Here is a 21,348-nt window from a genome sequence, read left to right on the forward strand (position 1 = left end):
CATGTTGCTCTGCATAAAATTGAACAAGCACAGTAACGATTTTATATATAAAATAAAATGTACACAAACCTGTATTTTACAGAAGAAATGCTTCAATTCGATGGCGCTTAGAACTGCTCCTTATTTGCGATAAATAATTCAACCTCTGGGTTACGTCTGACCCAGGATCTGAGTAATACTAAAACTACCCAAATATTGGGTTGTTATGTCTGACCCAGGAGCTGAGTAACACTAAAAAAACTACCCAAACATTGGGTTGTTACATTCAACCCAGGGGCTGGGTAACACAAAAACTACCCAAACACTGAAAAAATAAACCCCAAAAAATGACCCAAAAGGCTTAACCCAGCATTTGGGTTAAAAAAATAACCCAGGATTTTTTTAGAGTGTACTTCTACAATGCATGCTAAATTTGTTCAAAATGAGATTAAAGTTTTTTTTGTCAAATGTCGAAGTTCCTAGTTTGCAGCCTGATCAGTTGGAGGAGATGGAATCACCTATATCATTAAGTGAGATAAAAGAAGTAATTTCATCAATGAAAAAGGAAAACCACCAGGCGCAGACGGCCTACCTGTCGAGTACTATAAGGAATTTGTAGATGTCATAGCCCCAATACTTAACGAGGTGTATTAAGTCATGGCCTAATGGTTAGAGAGTCGGCCTTGTAATCAAAAGGTTGCGGGTTCGAGTCCCCGGCCGGCAGGGATTTTAGGTGGGGGGATTGAATGTCCAGCGCTCTCTCCACCCTCAATACCACGACTGAGGTGCCCTTGAGCAAGGCACCGAACCCCCAACTGCTCCCCGGGCGCCGCAGCATAAATGGCTGCCCACTGCTCCGCGTGTGTGTTCACTGCTGTGTGTGTGTGTTCACGGTGTGTGTGTGTTCACGGTGTGTGTGTGTGCACGTTGGATGGGTTAAATGCAGAGCACGAATTCCGAGTATGGGTCACCATACTTGGCTGAATGTCACTTCACTTAAGAAATGTTTAGGGAGTAGCGGGCACTCTGACACTTAATGAGGCTCTCATTTCTTTAATCCCTAAGAAAGATGCAACAGACACCTCCAATTTTAGACCTATCAGTTTGTTAAATGTTGATTTGAAAATTTTGACACTAATTCAAGCCAATCACCTTCAAAAGGTGTTACTTTCCGTACCCACTGTATATCAAATGATGAATATAATATATATTTCTATATATGTGTGTATATACTGCATAAGTAAATACATGTTCAATATATTTTACACGTGCAGTACCACCATATCTTATATATATATATATAGGAAATCTTCACCCTTAATTTAAAAAAAAGTAAAAAAATAAATAAAATAAAAAAAGAAAGTGCAAGATTTTGTAAGCATATTGCATAGTTGTTTAGAGTCAGTTGTTTTATCTGTGATAATGCAATGAAACATGCCAAATTGTGTGGTCATAATTTTTGGCCATGCTGTCATACAAAGAATTTATGAACACATGCATAAACAAGAGGACCAATGAAATATTAATAACTTATGCTAAAGTCAGTGTGCCAATGTTGCCAATTTAGTGATTTTGTCAATAGATTTTGTGACTTCCTTACTGCTTAAGATACTTTTTTTTCAAAAGCCTAGCAACAAAAAAAAATTCTTGGACAAATCTTATACATTCCGAGACTCTCCCATTACGTCATAAAGCCGAGTTCACTGATCTATATAAATATAAATACAGATCAGTGAACTCACCTCTATGAGGTCATCTAGCAACATTGTGACCAGTTTTAGCTACTTTCAATTGAAAGCAGTTGGAAACACTGGTCATTGTCTTTTTCTTTTTTTTCCCCCTTCATATTTTGATGATTTAAGTGAAATGTGGGGTCATAAAAAATCCCTTTTGGCCACTGTTGTGTTGGGTGGGGTTACTGCCACAATATGTAAGACCCTGCTAACTGTGTCATCACCGGTGCATTGCTGCATTTTTCCAATTTTCCAGCCAAAAAAGTTAATTACTACTTTCATTTCTGCAGTTAGAACACTGACTTGTGGAGTGGAAGAAGTTATTACATTTCTTTCTTTGTCAAGATAGTCAATTTGTTTTGTACCTGACAATCAAGTTTGTATTGTTTTATCAACTCCATATCATCATATAACTCCAATATGTCATATCTACGTTAGAAAGTGTTTCTATCCTCCTCTTTGCTGCCATCTTGTTACTCCTAACTAGTTTAGGAGACCTCTCCAGCTCTCTTAAATTTAGGAGCTGAGACCTAGTCTTAACACTTAGGAACCTTTATACGGGCTTCAGACAATCATCACATCTGGGGGGTGTTCCCATTGCGTCAGCTATGCAGCGTCTCATTCCCTACTCAGAGAATATGGGTTACGTAAGTTTTTTTTATGGTGTATGATTTTTTAATATATGTTTTATTTTATTTTGGAGAATTTATGCCAACATTAAATGAAACTGGATAATGAATTTACATGGAAAAAAAACAGACAGTGAGGTCTTTGCCTCCTCTTTTGAGACGACTACCACTGAAGTATTACATCTGCTGACAGAAGTCATGATTCTTTCTTTGTTTTTATTTTATGTTTGCTCTGATCAGTGGTCAAGACCTGCAAACCCGGTTATTTCAGTTGTGGTGATGGAATGAACTTATGTCTGCCTATGAGATGGAGGTGTGACGGTAACACGGACTGTAAGAATGGTGCAGATGAGAGAGACTGTGGTGAGTGAAATCTCTCCACAAATATCTGCTAACAGGGTAAAAAAAAGAACTTGTTTTCCATTTGAATGAAGATATTTTTGTTGTTTTAAGCTTAATTTTCATACACATTTCACAAAGCGAGTCTTATGTCATTTTTCTGGTCTTGATTTAAGAATGTTTAGATATTTGTACTGTGATGCTTTATGTACTGTGTGTCCCACTAGGGATGAAGAGGAGTAAATACTGGAAAACAAGGCAAAACTATTTTTTTTTTTTTTTTTTTGCAGTGTATACATTTTGAATTAATAACAACAGCAGGAAGAAAACTTAGTTATGAGGATTCAACCAAGCATTGGCGTTTTATACAAGCTAGTTAGAGAAAGCAACTAGATTCATGCAGCGCAAATCTGTTTTCATATAGTAGCATATAAACTGTGCTAAGCATCAGTTATGCTTTTGCATGTAAAGTTACACTCTCCACTAACACCGTGTCTATAGAACTCATTATAATCAGTGATGCTGTCTCTACACTGGATGCGGCGCGACACGACAAATCCCCAACAGCCGCGTTCTGTTTATGACATATTGACACAAATTTGAAATGATTTTCAGTCACTTTATCGCAGTGTAGACGGACTTCAGCTGTTGCATCGCGGCACGACACGACATCTATCGCGTCCGGTGTCGACACGGTGTAAGTGAATCATTTCATATGAGGAAAAGCACAACAATTCTATCTGGAGGCTGATGCAACAGTGTTTGTTGCACTGAGTCAACATGACAATTCTTCTGGACTTATCTGAACCGAGTGTAAAAATACAGTGCCATTATATTAGCCCCCCCCCAACACACGCATACACAAGTGAGCACACTCCCACTCATATCTGTAAATATTAAGCCACACTAGTGAGAACATAAATACATGAACTACATCTCCAGAACTGCCCTGAGAGTCACTTCATGAGCATTTGACCGTTTCATTTAAGTAAAACTATCCGCAATAGGCTACTACTACTACCAAAATTATTAAAACCTTATTTTTAAGGAATAATCATACCTATTTATTTAATGTTTTAATTGTAATATTAAATCCCCTTTATTTTACAAACAAAATAAAAAATTAGAATTTTCATTAGGTAAAAGATAAATTAAATGAATGTTTTATGCCTTAAAAATGTAAATACATAACACAGAATTTTTGAGGAAAAAAAAATCATATGGCTATTGTAAGAATAAGGGGATAGAAAGCCCCCTCAGTTTTCTTAAAGCTGCAGTCCGTAAGTTTTCCCTCTTTGTCGCCATCTTTGGAATTGCAGCTCTGTGCGGAGTTATCTTCCGAGCGTGGGGTTGTGCTCCGGCACGGCTCCAGCACGGATGAATCTAATGTTTTGAGGAGTATGTGTGTCGGTCTGTCAGTCACCGTGTGGAGTCTGTACACAGACTCTAGCCTGCGTCTTGGAATATATGACCCAAATAATAATTTTCACCGTATATTGCCATCTGAACAAGTAACAAGTCGGGAAAAAAGCATTACAATAAATCGCGCTACCAATAGTGATTTAATCTAACGATGGGTTAGTTCATATCACATCAAACCATGCAAATTATTATTATTGTTATACTTTATTCTCAAATTATTATTGTTAACAATATCAGCATTGCGTGACAATGAGTATAGTGTGTATTAGCGTGTAGACTTCAATTTCTGTACAGTCTAATCTGTAATTGTCATGCCATTTGAATTTCATATTAACAAATTCTTTTAACCCAAAAAGCAAACTATGCTCCCTTCAAACTGGTTTTCTTACAAATCGTGTGTAATCTGTAATCAGAAGCACATTTAAAACTGTAAAATATAATTTACATTTAAATATAATTTAATTTTATTCACATGTGTTTCATAAACACATAATCCTTTCTGGATTACAATCCGCCATCAAAATTATACATTTAATTATTCTAGTTGCTGTGAGAAAAGGCTATAAATGATCCGGCACCTGCAGGATCCTCACAGGCGATAGCCTAGTAGCCGGGACAACTTCATGTTTACAGACGTGACGTAATGATGCAGTGCCATGCTTGAATTTCCTGCGAAAACCTACCCGTAACACTCAAATTAGAAAACATTATTATAAGCTAACCGCTGTGAATCGGGCTAAAGTAAGGCAATAGTTTTGAACACTGGCTGGTTATGTACTTGCTCAGATATTGATTTCGGATCAGTTTTAACCCAAAAAAGTTATGGACTGCAACTTTAACAAACTTATTTATTTAAACTGTTAATGGATAATTAATTGGAGGAGCATGGGTGTGTACCGTCTGCTGAGCACATAAAGTTGTGTTCGATTTTAGCAGATCAATCAGCGTCTAACTTGAAGCAGTGTAGCTAGCCTATCAAAGCAGGCTAGCACAAGAGCGATTCAAGAGCAGATGCGGGTTCGTGGGCAGTAGGGGAAACACTGAAATACATATGCATACAGGGCCTAAAATCTCTCTTTAATGCAGCAGCTTGTTTTCCTTAACCACAGCAGATGATTCTCAGTTTGTATTTGTTTTATTTTTCCTTCGATCACAGTTACAGATTTATTAATAATTAGTATGCAAATTGTTTATAAACACAAGGCTTGGACCATAATATCAGAGAAAGGTAACATTCTCCTCTCTTGATACCATTAGTCACTCAAAGTGAAGATGCGGCAGCCACAAGCCAGAACCCAACAGCACAAAGTAAAGGTAAAGCTCATCATTACAGTCTTACAACCACGAGTCTTAATTTGCCAAGTTAGTTAACTAATATGTAGTAGCAACTACATGTGTGTGTGTGTGTATGTTGTATATACAGATATATATATATATATATATATATATATATATATATATATATATATATATATATATATATACACACACTGTATATACAACATACACACACACATATATAAATATATATAGTTGTGCTCAAAAGTTTGCATACCCTGGCAGAAATATATATATATATATATACACACAGATATATATATATATATATATATATATATATATATATATACTGTATATACAACATACACACACACATATAAATATATATAGTTGTGCTCAAAAGTTTGCATACCCTGGCAGAAATTTTGACATTGATTTTGAATATATGAGTGATAAAGCCAGAAAACTGTCTTTTATTTAAGGATTGTGACCATATGAAGCCATTTCTTATCACATAGTTGTTTGGCTTCTTTTTAAATCATAATGACAACAAAAAACACCCAAGTGGCCCTGATCAAAAGTTTACGTACCCTTAAATGTTTTGCCTGTTACAGACACACAGGGTGACACACACACATTTAAATGGCAATTAAAAGTTAATTTCCCACACCTGTCGCTTTTTAAATTTCTATTAGTGTTAGCTCTCAAGTCGGTGCACTGAACAGTCTAGAAACTGAGCCATGGGGAGCAGAAAAGAACTATCATAAGACCTGTGTAGCAAGGTAGTGGAACTTTGTAAAGAAGGAAAAGGATATAAAAAGGTATCCAGAGCCTTAAAAATGCCTGTCAGTGCTGTTCAGTCACTTATTAAGAAGTGGAAAATTAGTGGATCTGTTGATACCAAGCCAAGGTCAGGTAGACCAAAAAAGATTTCAGCTACAGCTGCCAGAAGAATTGTTCGGGATACAAAGAAAAACCTGCATGTAACCTCAACAGAAATAGAGGCTGTTCTGAGCTCTAAAGGCACTTGGAATCTTGTAAAAATTGATGGTAAGATGAATGCAACATATTATCAGAAAATAATGGCAGACAGTTTGCATTCTTCTGCACGAAAGCTGGGCATGGGACGCTCTTGGACTTTCCAGCATGACAATGACCCTAAGCACTAGGCCAAGTTGACTCTCCAGTGCTTACAGCAGAGAAAGGTGAAGGTTCTGGAGATGGCCGTCACAGTCTCCTGACCTTAGTATCATTGAGCCACTCTGGGGAGATCTCAAGCGTGCTGTTCATGTGAGATGACCAAAGACTTTGCATGACCTGGAGACATTTTGCCAAGAAGAATGGGCAGCTATACCACCTGCAAGAATTCAGGGCCTCATAGATAACTATTATAAAAGACTGCACATGGATGTGCAGCTGACAAATCTGCTGCAACTGCGTGATGCTATCATGTGAATATGGACCAACATCTCTGAGGAATGTTTCCAACACCTTGTTGAATCTATGCCACGAAGAATTAAGGCAGTTCTGAAGGCAAAAGGGGTACTAGCAAGGTGTACCTAATAAAGTGACCAGTGAGTGTGTGTGTGTGTGTGTGTGTATGTATATATATATATATATATATATATATATATATATATATATATATATATATATATATATATATATATATATATATATATCAAACGAAAAATCTGGCTAGATGGATACACTGATTCTCAGTTTGTTTTTGTCTTAATTTCAGACAAGACCTGCAAACCCGAACAGTTCAGCTGTGGAGACAAAAAACAATCGTGTGTGCCTAAGACATGGAGGTGTGATGGTGATAGTGACTGTCTGAATGGTGCGGATGAGGAAGGCTGTAGTGAGTGACATTTCTTGAAATCTCATCTTTTCTTTTGCAAAATCAGATGCACATACCTGGATCTATATCTATCGACTGTTCATTTATCTTACAGGGTTTCTGGGCATCTTAAGTGTTTAAAAAAAAAAAAAGTCTTCAACTTTCCACAAGTTAAGGCCTAAAAAATTCTTAAATCAGAGCAGAGTCAAAATTCATAAAGTCATGGCATGAAATGTTGCATTTCTGGGGATAATATTTTTTTATGTTTTGTTTTCCAATACAAATATCTAAATGTCCTTCATCAAAGTACATTTACTTGAGATGCAAATTGAACACATCAGTCTTGTTTTCTGAAAAAAATTTCTGAGTTTATACTTAACACAAGAAGAAATATGTCAATGGTGTAAAAAAAACTTGTTTTCCTTTTGAATTAAGTTGAGTATTCTGACCTTATTGGCAGACATTTGCTCTTGTTATAATCTCATATTTTCTCAATTTCATTTTCAAGCTTTTTAAATATTTACATTTAGAAACAATATTAATGTATTGTTTCTTTATATTTATTCATTAAAATTTTGTTACTTGGTCTAAAAAAGTCTTATATTTACCTGCAGAGTCCCTGTCTTAGGATGCACAATTTTAAAGGACTTCTGATAATGTGCTGCAGGACCAGTTTACAACGAGCACTGATCCAGACTATTTAACTGTTGAGCAAGCAATCTCATTGGCTGTAGAATCAGCAGAGGACAATCAGTTTTCCATTAGAGAATGATGTGATTCCTAGCAGATTACATCAGCCTATGCCACACAGAATTTCATGACTGAGCTAGATACACACACACACACACACACACACACAAACAAACACACACAAATATATATCAAGACATAACAAAAATCTGGAAAGCTATAATAACCCAACTCTTTTAGGGAACTATAGACCAGTTTCCCTTCTACCTTTCATTGCAAAAACACTTGAACGAGTTGTGTTCAACCAAGTCTCTGCCTTTCTCACACAGAACAACCAACTAGGACAGTAACCAATCTGGCTTCAGAAGTGGACATTCGACTGAAATTGCCTTGCTCTCAGTTGTTGAAGCACTAAGGCCCGGTTTCACAGACAGGGCTTAGACTAAGCCAGGATTAGGCTATAGTTCAATTAAGACATTTAAGTAATTTTTATTAACTTGCCTTATAAAAATCATTACTGCTATGCATCTTGAGACAAAACAAAGGCACTGACATGTTTTAAGATCAATCAGTGCAAGTTTATTTCAATTGAAACAGCTCAGAATTACATTTTAGTCTGGGACTAGTCTTAAGCCTTGTCTGTGAAACCGGGGGTAAGACTTGCAATAGCAGCTTCCAAGTCTTCATTACTTATCTTGCTGGATCTGTCTGCTGCTTTTGATACGGTCAACCACCAGATCCTCCTGTCAACCCTATTGAGAAAGGGCATCTAAGGAACCGCACTCCAGTGGTTTGAGTCTTACCTCTCAGATAGGTCCTTCAAGGTATCTTGGAGAGGTGAGGTATCCAAGTCGCAACATCTAACTACTGGGGTGCCTCAGGGCTCAGTTCTTGGACCACTTCTTTTTTCTGTCTACATGGCATCACTAGGTTCTGTCATTCAGAAACATGGCTTTTTCATATCACTGCTATGCTGATGACACTCAACTCTACCTCTCATTCCATCCTGATGATCCGACGATAGCTGCTCGCATCTCAGCATGTCTAACAGACATTTCTTGCTGGATGAAGGACCATCACCTTCAACTCAACCTAGCAAAGACAGAACTGCTTTTAGTTTCATAAAACCCATCACTTCATCACAATTTCACCTTCCAGTTAGGCTCATCAACCATAACTCCTTCAAAAATAGTCAGAAACCTTGAAGTTGTGATTGACGATAAGCTGAATTTCTCAGACCACATTACTATAACTGCCCTGTCCTGCAGATTTGCATTATATTAAGAAGATCAGGCCCTTTCTCTCGGAACATGCAACACAACTCCTTGTTCAGGCTCTTGTTCTGTCCAGACTTGACTATTGCAATGCTCTCTTGGCAGGTCTTCCAGCCAATTCCATCAAACTTCTACAATTAATCCAAAATGCCACTGCAAGATTAATCTTTAATGAGTCGAAAAGAATGCACGTCACACCTCTATGCATCACTTTTCGCTGGCTACCAATAGCTGCTCGCATTAAATTCAAGGCATTAATTGAATCACTTTCACAGACTATTTCATTAACTGTTCCCATCTGGTGGAATGACCTGCCCAACTCAATCCGATCAGCTGAATCCTTACCCATTTTCAAGAAACGGCTAAAAACACATCTCTCCCATTTTTGAGAGAAAATTTTTTGACCCTCTATCAATTGCATATTTATTCTCTAACTGCTTGCTTTTCTTGTAAAACTAATACTAGCTTTTTTCTATTCTATCTACTTGTTTCTTATAAAAAATAAACGCGAACAAAAACCTTTCTACGTGTATTGCGTTAGGCTAACCAAGACTTTTAATGGCACTTGCACGTTGTTGCTCTTTTGTTGGTTTTGATTGCTTCTAATGTCCCCATTTGTAAGTAGCTTTGGATAAACTCGTCTGCTAAATGACTAAATGTAAATATATACATGTTTGCATTGCATGCATGCATGCATGTATGTGTACATACATACATAGACAGTCATGGCCAAAAATATCGGCACTCTTTGCAAATATGATCAAAGAAGGCTGTGAAAATTAATCTGCATTGTTAATCCTTTTGATATTTTATTTTAAAAAATTCACAAAAATCTAACCTTTCTTTGGATAATAAGAATTTCAAATGGGGGGGGGGGGTCTCATTATGAAATAAATGTTTTTTCTCAAATACATGTTGGACACAATTATTGGCACCCCTAGAAATTATTATGAGTTAAATATCTCTGAAGTATATTTCCATTAATATTCACAATTCTGAGCACTCCAGGGTGATTATGAACATGAAATTATCAAGCCATGGCTTCCTGTTTCACAGAAATATAAATAGGAGGGAAAACAAAGCCCAAATTCCTTTAATCATCCATCACAATGAGAAAACCCAAAGAATATATTTCTGATGTGCAGCAAAAGATAATTGAGCTTCACAAATTAGTGAAGTGGCTTTAAGAAAAGAGCTAGAGCAGTGAAAATTCCCATTTCCACCATCAGGGCAATAATTAAGAATTTCCAATCAACATAAAATGTTAATGTAAATTGCCTGGAAGAGGACGTGTGTCTATATCGTTCTAATGCACGGTGAGGAGGAGAGTTTGAGTGGCTAAAGACTTTCCAAAGACCACAGCTGGAGAATTGCAGAAAATAGTTTAGTCTCGGGGTTAGAAAACCTTAAAAAATATATATGGTCAAACAGCACCTACATCACCACATGTTGTTTGGGAGGGTTTCAAGAAAAATTATCCTAGCTCATCCAAAACCAAACTCCAGCATATTCAGTTATCAGACACGACTGGAACTTCAAATGGGACTGGCTTCTATGGTCAGATGAAGCAAAAAAATTAGCTTTTTAGCAGCAAACACTCAAGATGGGTTTGGTGAACACGGGGATATAAAGTACCCTGTGTGTACAATGAAATATACTGCTGTATTTTTGATGTTGTGGGCCTATATTTCTGCTTTTGGTTTTGGACATCTTGTTTAGACACATGGCATCATGGATTCTATCAAATACCAACAGATAAAAAATCAACAAGTGACTGACTATGTTAGAAATCTTATAATGGGCAATGTTTGGATCTTCCAACCGTACAATGCACAACCTGATATTGCTGAGTGCGACATGTTCCTGGGTCAACATCTTTGTTGACCCTGGAACAACATTGTGATTAACCAATCAGATTTCAAGAACCAGTTTATAATTTTTGTGAAGTTTAGGATTACAATCAGTGTTTGGTGCCTGTGCATCAGTGTAATTCATCTATCAGTTCCTCTGATTTTAGGGATTACTCAAGGGTAAAGTTAGGTTTAGGTGTAGGAATATGGTTAAGATTATATTTTTGGATTAAAATGTTGCTCCAGGGTCAACAAAATATGTTGACCCAGGAACACGTCTAACTCGGCAATACCAGGACGTGCCCGTACAATAATCCAAACACAAACCTCAAAAACAACACAAAAATGGGTCACTGAGCACAAAACCAAGTTTCTGATATGGCCATTCCAGTCCTCTGACCTGAACCCTGTAGAAAATGAGTGAGGTGAACTGAGAAGAAGCTGTGAATCTAAAGGGTCTGGAGTGATTCTGGATGGAAGGAATGATCTCTGATCTCTAGTCAGGTGTTCTCTAACCTCATCAGGCATTATAGGAAAAAATTTAGAGCTGTTAAACTGGCAAATTGAGGTTTCAAAAAGTATTGAATAAAAGGGTGCCGATAATTGTGGCCAATGTGTATTAGAGAAAGACATTTATTTCATAATGATATTTCCCTCCATTTTAAATACTTATTCTCCGATGAAAGGTTCGATTTTTGTGAATTTTTTAAATAAAAGATCAAAAGGATTAACAATGCAGATTAATTTTCACAGCCTTCTCTGATCATATTTACCTAGGGTGCCGATATTTTTGGCCATGACTGTGTGTGTGTATATATATATAGATAGATAGCTAGATAGATAGCTAGATAGATATAAAATACTGATTCACAGTTTGTTTTTGTCTTAATTTCAGACAATACCTGCCAACCCGAACAGTTCAGATGTGGGGACAAACACCAATCGTGTGTGCCTATGAGATGGAGGTGTGATGGTGATAGTGACTGTTCGAATGGTGCAGATGAGGAAGGCTGTGGTGAGAAAATCAATTTTTTTTCTTTTGCCACAGATACAGTATGCAAAATCAGATGCACATATCTCTCTATCTATCGTCCGTTCACTTATCCTACAAGGTTTCTGGGGGTCTTAAAAAGGGGTTAAAAAGTCTTAATTCACCTTTCCACAAATTAAGGCCTGAAAAATTCTTAAATTGGAGCACAGTCAAAATTCATAAAGTCATGGCATGAAATGTTGCATGCATTGCAAAAAAAATTAAATAAATAAATACTGAGGTTTTTTTTGTTGTCGTCGTATTATTTTCCAATACAAATATCTAAATGTCCTTAAAGTACATTTACTTGAGATGCAAATTGATCTTGTTGTCTGAAAAATTTTGAAAAAAGAATAAAGTTTATGCTTAAAACAAGAACAAATATCTGTCAATGGGATAAGAAAACGCTCTATTTCGCTCTCCTGAGATGATGGGAGCGAGTGTTGTGTTAATACGCTATGGGGAAACTCCTGTTTACTCTGAATTTTGCAGTACCCATATCAACCGCTAGCTTTCAATATTACATACTGCACCTTTAATCTGTATGATCCTGCTCACTTCCAGTTGTCGGAAAACACAGCGTATTGCTGTGAAGGAATCATGTTATGTTTACATAGCTGTTTCTCTGAAAAATAATGCTATAGCCAGTAATTCTACTCTGAAATGTGCGTTCCGCGGCGGAATGCTGTTGTTTTTGCAGTACCCATTTCAACCGCTAGCTGTCAATCTTACATACTGCACCTTTAACTTTCGTGTAGCTGCACAAACAAATGGTATTTCAGGCAGAACTCACTGCCTGCGCTGCTGAATGGCATTTCATCAGAATCTTTCAACTGATTAAGTGACTGTGTTGACTAATGTGCAGATTTATAGCAGGGTCGTGTATGCAAAGCTCATTCCCATTATCCGGAGTCCTCAGCAGCAACAGTCCTTTCCACTAACAGGAGAACAGGATGACTAGGCAGACAAAGTGCATGCATGAAGGCAGTGGCAGAGCTAGAGTTTTATACATGGGGTGGCCAAGGCTACTTCATGGTGTCCATAGACCACGACAGCAAATCAGTGTATAACTTCAACCTGGCATAAAAAAGCATGAATAAATCCTACGATTGCTGATTACTTCACATTACCCCACATTAGACATACATTCCTACCGTAACTTTAAATGTTAGTCTATTGGAAATTACTTCTCTTATCATCTGATTAACCAGCGGTTGGAGCAAAAGATCTAATATTAACCGACGTTTGAGTTTAGCCTGGAATGAGAATTATTCAGGAATAATTAACAAGCATGTTATATTTTTTCTAAATTTTTCTAAACTAAAATGTACAGGGAACCCTATAGTTAAGGTTAAATGTAACACTTGATTTGTATACAAGTTCATGTTAGACCATTTTTATAATAACATAATATTTATACATTATATTAATTATAATAAAAAAAGAGTAATTATATTAGTAAAATTATAATAAATGCAATTTTTGCTAAATTCTCCTCTAGTGTACATTTTTCTCACTAGTTTATGGACACTGAATGGATTTTCTGCAGTTATGTGACAATGTTTTCAAGCCGCTGTCTTTGCGTGGTCTAAACACTCATTGAGTGATTACATGAGACACGAGACATTCAGTAAGTTGTAATGTATCTTTCAATATACCCTCGGATGTTCAATCATGTTTATTTCATGCTAATTAGAATGCACTCCAGCTTCGTTTGAACTGAGGAAAAGCGCACATGAACCGTCCTGACACTAAAGAGCTCCAAAACTGTATTTATCATTTGAAGTTCTTAATAAAAGTAACAGAATTTCAATGTTGAGAGTTTTTTCCTATTATCAAAAGTAACCTGCTCTGTCTTGTCTGTCAGAGCGTTATCTGTGTCCTCTTTGCTCTGCCATGTTTTTCACTCTGTAAGAAAATGAATGTGTGGCGTGAGAGTTAGCAGAGGCTGGAAGGTACACCAGATGAGATGAAGTGTGATGCGGCACACCAGACGCGTCGCATCCTTGAATTCCAGGCTAAAATAAATGCTTCTTTCAGTACGATTAATCAAAGAAAATGAAATGGTAGCATATTAAATTTTGGGGTGGTACCTGGGGTGGCCAATCAGATGTCAGATTGGCCTCTGGCTCCGCCACTGCATGAAGGGCAGGAACATCCAGGTTATGAAACCTTGCAAAGGTAGATGGCAAAGACCAGCCGACTGCCGCACACATATCTTCAATAGAGACTCTGCTGGACCATGCCCAGGAAGAGGCCATTCCCCTGGTGGAGTGGGCCCTCACTCCAAAAGGGCACTGTGAGCCCACTGAAACACTGCACACAAAGAGCTGCTCTGATTGACAAAACTGGATAGAGTGCTCCACATAAACACTAATGGCCGGTAAATTAGGAAGAGCCAGAAGGGTGATAACCTGTGCTCTGAGCGGAGTGGAGAGCAGCTTGGGTACATCGCCATGTCTTGGTTTGAGGACGACTTTGCAGTCGTTAGGCCCAAACTCAAGGCAGGATGCGCTTACTGAAAGTGTTTGCAGGTCACCCACTTTCTTGACAAACTCTAAAGCAGACAGAGGCCGAAGGTCGGCTGGCTGAAGCAGCTCAAATGGAGGGCCTCAAAGTAGAGGTCTGCGCGGGACTGTTTTTTAAGTCCCGCTCCCGCGAGGTTATATCCCGCACCCACCCGCTCCCGCGATATATTCACTCTTTGTTCACCCACCATCCACTTTGAATAATTTTCTTCCCGACCTGACCGTTCCCGCTAAATTTAGATCTCGTTTCCAGAATCACACATTTAAATTTCCTCTACTGAAAGAAAGAGATAGGCTAACAAATAAAGGTGTAGTCTGCACAAAATTGTATTTATTTTATTCGTCTAGTCAAGAGTCTTTTATTGACAGCAAAATGTTAAACGAATTTTGTGTCTTAAGACAAAAAATTTTTTTACATTTTGCTGCCAACACAGTAGGAAAAAAAAGTGTTACAGAGAAAATAAATATGTAAAAAAATTGTATTCCTTATTTTTATTCGTCTTGTCAGGATACAATTAGTTTAACCTTTACAAAACAATAGGAACACGTGTCGCAGAGGGAAAAAATTTAGGTTGTACAAAAATGGCCTATTATAATTTTATTCATCTTGTCAAAATACTAAATTCGTCTAACATCTTGCTGTAAACACAGTAGCCTAGGAAAAGTGTCGCAGAAGAAAAATAAATAAATAAATTCTGTAAAATTATAGGCTAAGCAAAATATAAAAAAAACCCAAGTTGAACGTTCTTCAAGGACAGCGCATCCACACTTTGCTCCATCTTTATTCTGCTCTGTCATTCATGACAACCTGCCTGTTCTGTCTGCGGGCCATATATTCACCACTGGTAAGCTAGCCTGCTCTGAGCATCGTTATGCACATGCTGCGCACAGACCTCGCAAATAAAACAATGCACTGGTTCTTGCATGCAGCACGTGCATAACAGTCGAGTGCAGGCTGCCGGTGCTTGAATAAAGCACAGATATGCTGTCCTGAAAGGACGTCTGGAACGGTATATTGTTAGACCGCCCGCTCCCGTTCAAATTGCGCCAGAGTTACCGACTGCTGCCGCGTTTTATTCAGGAATTTAATACCGCGTTGCAAGAAATCTGGTCGGGAATGCAGACCTCTACCTCAAAGGGCCCATGAGGACCGTGGACAAGTCCCAGTTCGGAACAGTATGAGGACAAGGCAGATTCAATCTCCTAGCTCTCCTCAGGAACTTAACGACCAGGTTGTTTTTGCCTACTGACTGGCCAGCCTTGAGGGTGTGATTTTCCGCGATGCTGCCACATATACTTCAAGCGTGGATGGGGTGCGCCCCTTATCCGGCAGCTCTTGTAAAAAGGTTAGGATGGATGATGTCACATGAGGAGGGGTCTTCACTCCGGACTGCACACCAGTCAGAAAATACAGATCATTTGAGGGCTTAAAGGCATCTTATAGACAGGGCCCTAACCTCTGAAATGGTATTAGCTACCCTCACAGGGAGCTGTAAAGACTCCCATCGAGGGGCCAAATGTGAAGGCTCCACAACTCGGGCTGAAGATGCCAAATCGTTCCTCTCGTTTGGGAGAAGAGGTCCCTCCTCAACGGAATCGGGCACGGAGCTGCTAACAGCAGCTGTATCAACTTGGGGAACCACGGCTGGTTCTGCCAGATTAGGGCCATTAAGAGGACCAAGCATCTGACCTCCCTGACTCGTATGATAACCTGAGGGAGCAGAGCAATCTGAGGGAAGGTGTACAGGCAGGCGCTGGCCAATCGTGGGCCAGGGCATCTTGCTCCTTTGAGAAAAATGTTGGGCAGTGAGAGTTGTCTTCTGAGGCAAAGAGGTTGACCTCTGCCCTCCTGAAGATCTCCCAGATCATCTGAACCATTTGGGGGTGGAGCCTCCATTCTACTGCAGACACACTGCCACGGGACAGCATGTTCGCTCCCTGGTTCAGTCTGCCTGGCATGTGAACTGCCCCCAGTGAGCACCGGTTGCACTGTGCCCATAACAGGAGGCTTCTCGCCATTTTGTAGAGGGACCTGAGACTGCCTTTGTGATTTATAAAGGCTACCACCGTTATATTGTCCGAATGGATGTGGACAAGGTGCCCCCTTAGGGCTGGCAGGAAGGTTTTTAGGGCCAGAAAAACTGCCATCATTTTGAGGCAATTGATATGTAGCTCCAGGTGAGTCCATCGAGGAGAAGATCGCTGAATTGCAGGAGAAAGATTCTGATGAAATGGCATTCAGCGACGACTTGTATAGGCAGTTGGCTCCACTCGTTTTGGTGGGCTGAAATGCGATTTGTTCGTGCAGCTACAACAAGCGTTAACAAATCAGGCTTCAGTATTCAGAGTAAACAAGAGTTTCCTTGCAAAATACTGCGTGACAGTCCGTTTCGAAAGGGAACTCTATTTACCTTTGAATTAAGTTGAGTTTTCTGAGCTTAATAGCAGATATATTTGGTCTTGTTTAAATCATAAACTCATAAATTCTCGATTTCCCATAAAACAAGATGTCAAGATTGTATGTAATTTTGCTTCTCAAGTAAATGTATCTTGATTTAATAATCTTAAAACATTTGCACTGGAAAAAAAATAATACTGATGAAGAACATCACTTTTTTGCAGTGTGATGAGAAGGTACAGTTAAAGTTATTTTTTAAGTTAATTTTTTTTTTAAGTTTTAAGTTTTTAAAACGTTACCTGCTCCCCAATTCAGAAAACAGTGTTCACATTATCCAAATGTACCGAACTCTGATGTCAAACAAACGCTGGTGGGCACCAAAAGCGCTACTGTGAAAGCCCTCTAAGTGAATGATATGCTCATTAGCAGGTTGCATCAGCCCGCGGCATCCAGAGTTTCATAATTGAAATAGATATACATATGCACACACACACACAAACACAAATAAATAGATAGATAGATATACTGATTCTCAGTTTCTTTTTGTCTTAATTTCAGACGAGACCTGCCACCCCGAAGAGTTCAGCTGTGGAGACAGACGCAAGACATGTGTGCCTATGAGATGGAGGTGTGATGGTGATAGCGACTGTCTGAATGGTGCAGATGAGAAAGGCTGTGGTGAGTGACATCTCTTTACCTAATGAAATTCACCTTCACCGGATATGTGTAGGATGGCTGTAGTGACGGCACTGATGAAAATGATGGAATGAGATTTGAGAGGAAGAGTGATGCTTCTCAATTGACAATATAAATATTTTAACTAAAGTTTAAAATGCTACACTGTTTACTCCACTAAGACAGTATAACAAAAATGGCCATTAAAATGTTTATTTGTTTGTTTATTTATGCATTTTTTTTTTACTGATATAATAAAAGGATCTTAGAGAAAAATAAATAAATTTCTTATTTGATGATAAGATTCTATATGAACTCTGTATGACTTTATATCTCAGAATTGGACTTTCATAGCTCACAATTGTAGTGTGTGTGAGTATAAGTATACAGATCAATAGATAGATAGTTCAAATTGCATTGCGGGAAAAGACAGTGAAGAACTTTAAACAACATGGCCGATAGTTTTTGCTGAAAACATTTGTATATTGGAGGTATAATGCAGTGCTGCCAAATAAATTTTAATTTATGCATTTAGGAAATTACTAATTTATGAATAATTAGTTATTACAATGCAAATAATTTAAAAACGCAAGGCTTGGACCATAATATCAGAGAAAGCTTCCAGGTAACATTCTCCTCTCTTGATACCATTAGTCACTCAAAGTGAAGATGCGGCAGCCACAAGCCAGAACCAAACAGCACAAAGTAAAGGTAAAGCTCGTCATTACAATCTTACAACCACAAGTCGTAACTCACCAAGTTAGTTAACTAACATGTATAGCAACAGCATTCTGGCAGATCATTTTTTCTGTAATTTTATTTCTGAAATGTGTTTCTGTAACTCCCTAATGTTGCTATTTTTTGTTTTTTTTATATGAAGATGATTTGGGCAGCATGCAGATGACACCTGTGGCAAGTGGTTCAGAGAAAGACCCTCCAAGCTCCAAGCCCTCTAAACTGGACAAACAGTATATGAAGTATTGACACTGGCAATGGTAAAGCTAAAATTAGAAATGCAAAGAGAAAACTAAACTGAAGGTGGAGCTATACAGTCTTGGGTATGGAGTGTCCAAGAATGAATTTGTCAGTTAATATATATAGTATGTTACTGTAAGGCATTTCTGCATAGAATAATACCAATCTGAATTAAAATCTCTGCCATTACAGTTTTGCCCTGAAATACAGGTTCTGCTTTATTGATTGATTGATTGATTCCATTCAAAATGGTTAAAATAGATTTTAAGTGTACTCTCTAACAAAGTAAAAAGTCCCTTAAAGTAATAAAGTCTTAAGTAATCAAGTTTCAGAGTAAAAAAAGTGTTTAGATAAATGAGTGCAATTTTAGGCCATCATAGTTTCAAATATGGTCACAGTATATAGCACACTATACAAAGAGCAGAACCCTGCATATTAATTGTACTAGATAGAGATACACATCCTTCTAATCCAAGAAGGTCAGACAAGGTTAGAATCTCACTCACATTAAAATGTTAAGCCCAAAATGTTGAAGTCACAATGCAAGGCTGCTGAGGGTGATCCCTAAAGCATGGCTAAGATGATGGTTGCTCACTGCAAAGGCAGAAAGAGTTTGATTTTTTGTCTTTATCGTGCATAGTTTCTTTTGAACACAAGGTGGTGCTGTTAGTGTTAGTCAAAACTAAACACAAACTGAACTACTGGGAACCTGCATGTTTGTATAGTCCTCTGACAATGTTTCATCGTCTGGTGAAACTCAGAAACATATTTTTAAATGGGTGAAATTTCAGCTATCCCTTCCCTGATTCCCTGAATGTATGGGTTACCACAGATGTTTCCTTTGGCTGCTACCTTAGAAATTCACTTTTATCAGGTTAATATTATATTTGTAACCAATTATTCTCATATTTAAGAAGTAATATCTTGCATATACTGCAAAAAGCATAATCTGTGCCTAAACACTATGAAAAGTTTCTTTGTGCTTTGACACACCTTAATCTCTCCTGATATGACATAAACTCTCATTGTTAAGTCATATAATTACATGATTGGCCTGTTCATGTTTATTATGATGTCAGATACATTGTGAACATTTATAAAACGCTACTGTTCACTATGAAGACATTGCATTCACATCTGTAATACAACTCTTGAAAAATTCCATGCAACACAAGAACAAATGAAAATATCCAAGGGGGTGAAATATGCTTTGGAGCGGAGCGAAGACCAACATTCACAGAATGAGAAAATATGAAAAAACACTGTAACTCTACCCAAAACTGGCTGAACTCCAAAAATAAGTAGCCAGACAGAAAGATCCGTAATGGAAACAGTTGAGAGGCCTACGGAAACCCTGAAGGAGTTACAGAAGCTTACTGTAAAAAACAATCTATATATCTATCATTCGTTCTGTCGCTATTCAGGAAAGCTATTTCTTACATTATAGTTGGATTTGCCCATGGGCGTTTTGGTGAATCGGACAACAAAAGGCGCATTGTGTTCAGTTATGCACTCATGTTGAACTGTAATCGATTTAATAATATCTGTATTTTATTCTTTGACATTATAAAGTGCTTTGTGTTCAAAATTGTGAACGGTTCTTTTGTGTTATAACACAATAGTGCTAAAACCAAAGGAGAATACATTTTATTGGTACTGTATATACGACCGATCGAGGTCTAAGTTGATGTTTGCACATGCTAACTAAATAGTCTGACTTGCTCAAAGGCCATCTGTTACTCGTAACGCAAGGTCTGGTGATAATATAAGGTGTGGCAAATGAACTTATCTGTTCAACACTTCCCCCTGAACACCTATGACACAAAAACATGTCCAGGTCACATTTAATCCTGAAATTAAAAGCAAAAAAGAAATGATCATATTTTGCATGAAGAAAACAAAATCTATGTTGAGAATTGTGTAAGAAATATGCGTTTGCCTTGAAAATATTAACGGTCCATAAAAATGCCTCTTTTTCTATATGCAAAAGGTAACTTTTGATTTATTTACTTTTGATTTAGAGATTATAACATCTGTTCATGGTAGGTTTTGAGACATTGACCCAGAGATCAGACAACGTTTTTGGGGTTTTTGCTTTAGCCCACTGTGCTGAAAATGTTCTAGACCGTGTTTGGTGGTCTTCTTTATTCAGTATGACTGGGTATTCTGTATGACACGCTCTTACTAGGAAACTGGGACCCTGGGAACATAGAGACCTTATTGTTAACCTCCCACCCCCTTTGACGGGATGTCATCATCAGCAGTCAGGGGGAGTTTGCTTCTAAAATATGTTTGTTCGGTTATCAAAGACTTGCCGGCAGACCTGCTCCTTTTGAGTTCGTGCCAAGAGAGCCTATGTGACATCTGTAAAAATGTTTTGTCAGGTAACTGAAGTGTGTTATGTAGTAACTATTTTTGCATAAGTCAAATATTTTCATTCATATGACTAAATCAACCTGACTATTTTATAGCAGCCAAATAATTTTTGAGGGATACATTTAGTTTTTTTTTTGTTTTAATGAATTGTTATATATTCAGTTATTTAATTTTTTTTATTTATTTAATGTAAACAGGCAAAACAGAATAACGCTCTCAACTTTGTCAAGAAAGGCAACGCTGTTACTATAAACAAACTAAGGTAAATATTCAGGATGTGCACAGTCACAGAAGTGTAAAGGACACATTAAACTCTCAAACAAGCA

At 37.8% G+C, this 21,348-nt stretch overlaps 1 protein-coding gene across 3 annotated transcripts in view; it reads left to right on the forward strand.

Moving 5' to 3' along the window:
* Positions 1–20,225, forward strand: part of LOC306866067 (uncharacterized protein) — a 33,414-nt gene extending 13,189 nt beyond the window's left edge. For 2 of the 3 annotated variants that reach the window (XM_079411054.1, XM_079411056.1), the window contains 7 exons: positions 2,582–2,704; positions 5,360–5,416; positions 7,128–7,247; positions 11,936–12,055; positions 17,555–17,674; positions 18,326–18,382; positions 18,552–20,225. In XM_079411054.1, the coding sequence (XP_079267180.1) occupies positions 2,582–2,704; positions 5,360–5,416; positions 7,128–7,247; positions 11,936–12,055; positions 17,555–17,674; positions 18,326–18,382; positions 18,552–18,655 (701 nt within the window). In that variant the 3' untranslated portion in view covers positions 18,656–20,225. The remainder of the gene's footprint in view (positions 1–2,581; positions 2,705–5,359; positions 5,417–7,127; positions 7,248–11,935; positions 12,056–17,554; positions 17,675–18,325; positions 18,383–18,551) is intronic. The other variant, XM_079411055.1, reaches the window with a different exon arrangement.
* Positions 20,226–21,348: the final 1,123 nt, after the last annotated feature.

This window comes from Barbus barbus, assembly GCF_936440315.1.
Source record: "Barbus barbus genome assembly, chromosome: 4".
NCBI classification, from domain to species: domain Eukaryota; kingdom Metazoa; phylum Chordata; class Actinopteri; order Cypriniformes; family Cyprinidae; genus Barbus; species Barbus barbus.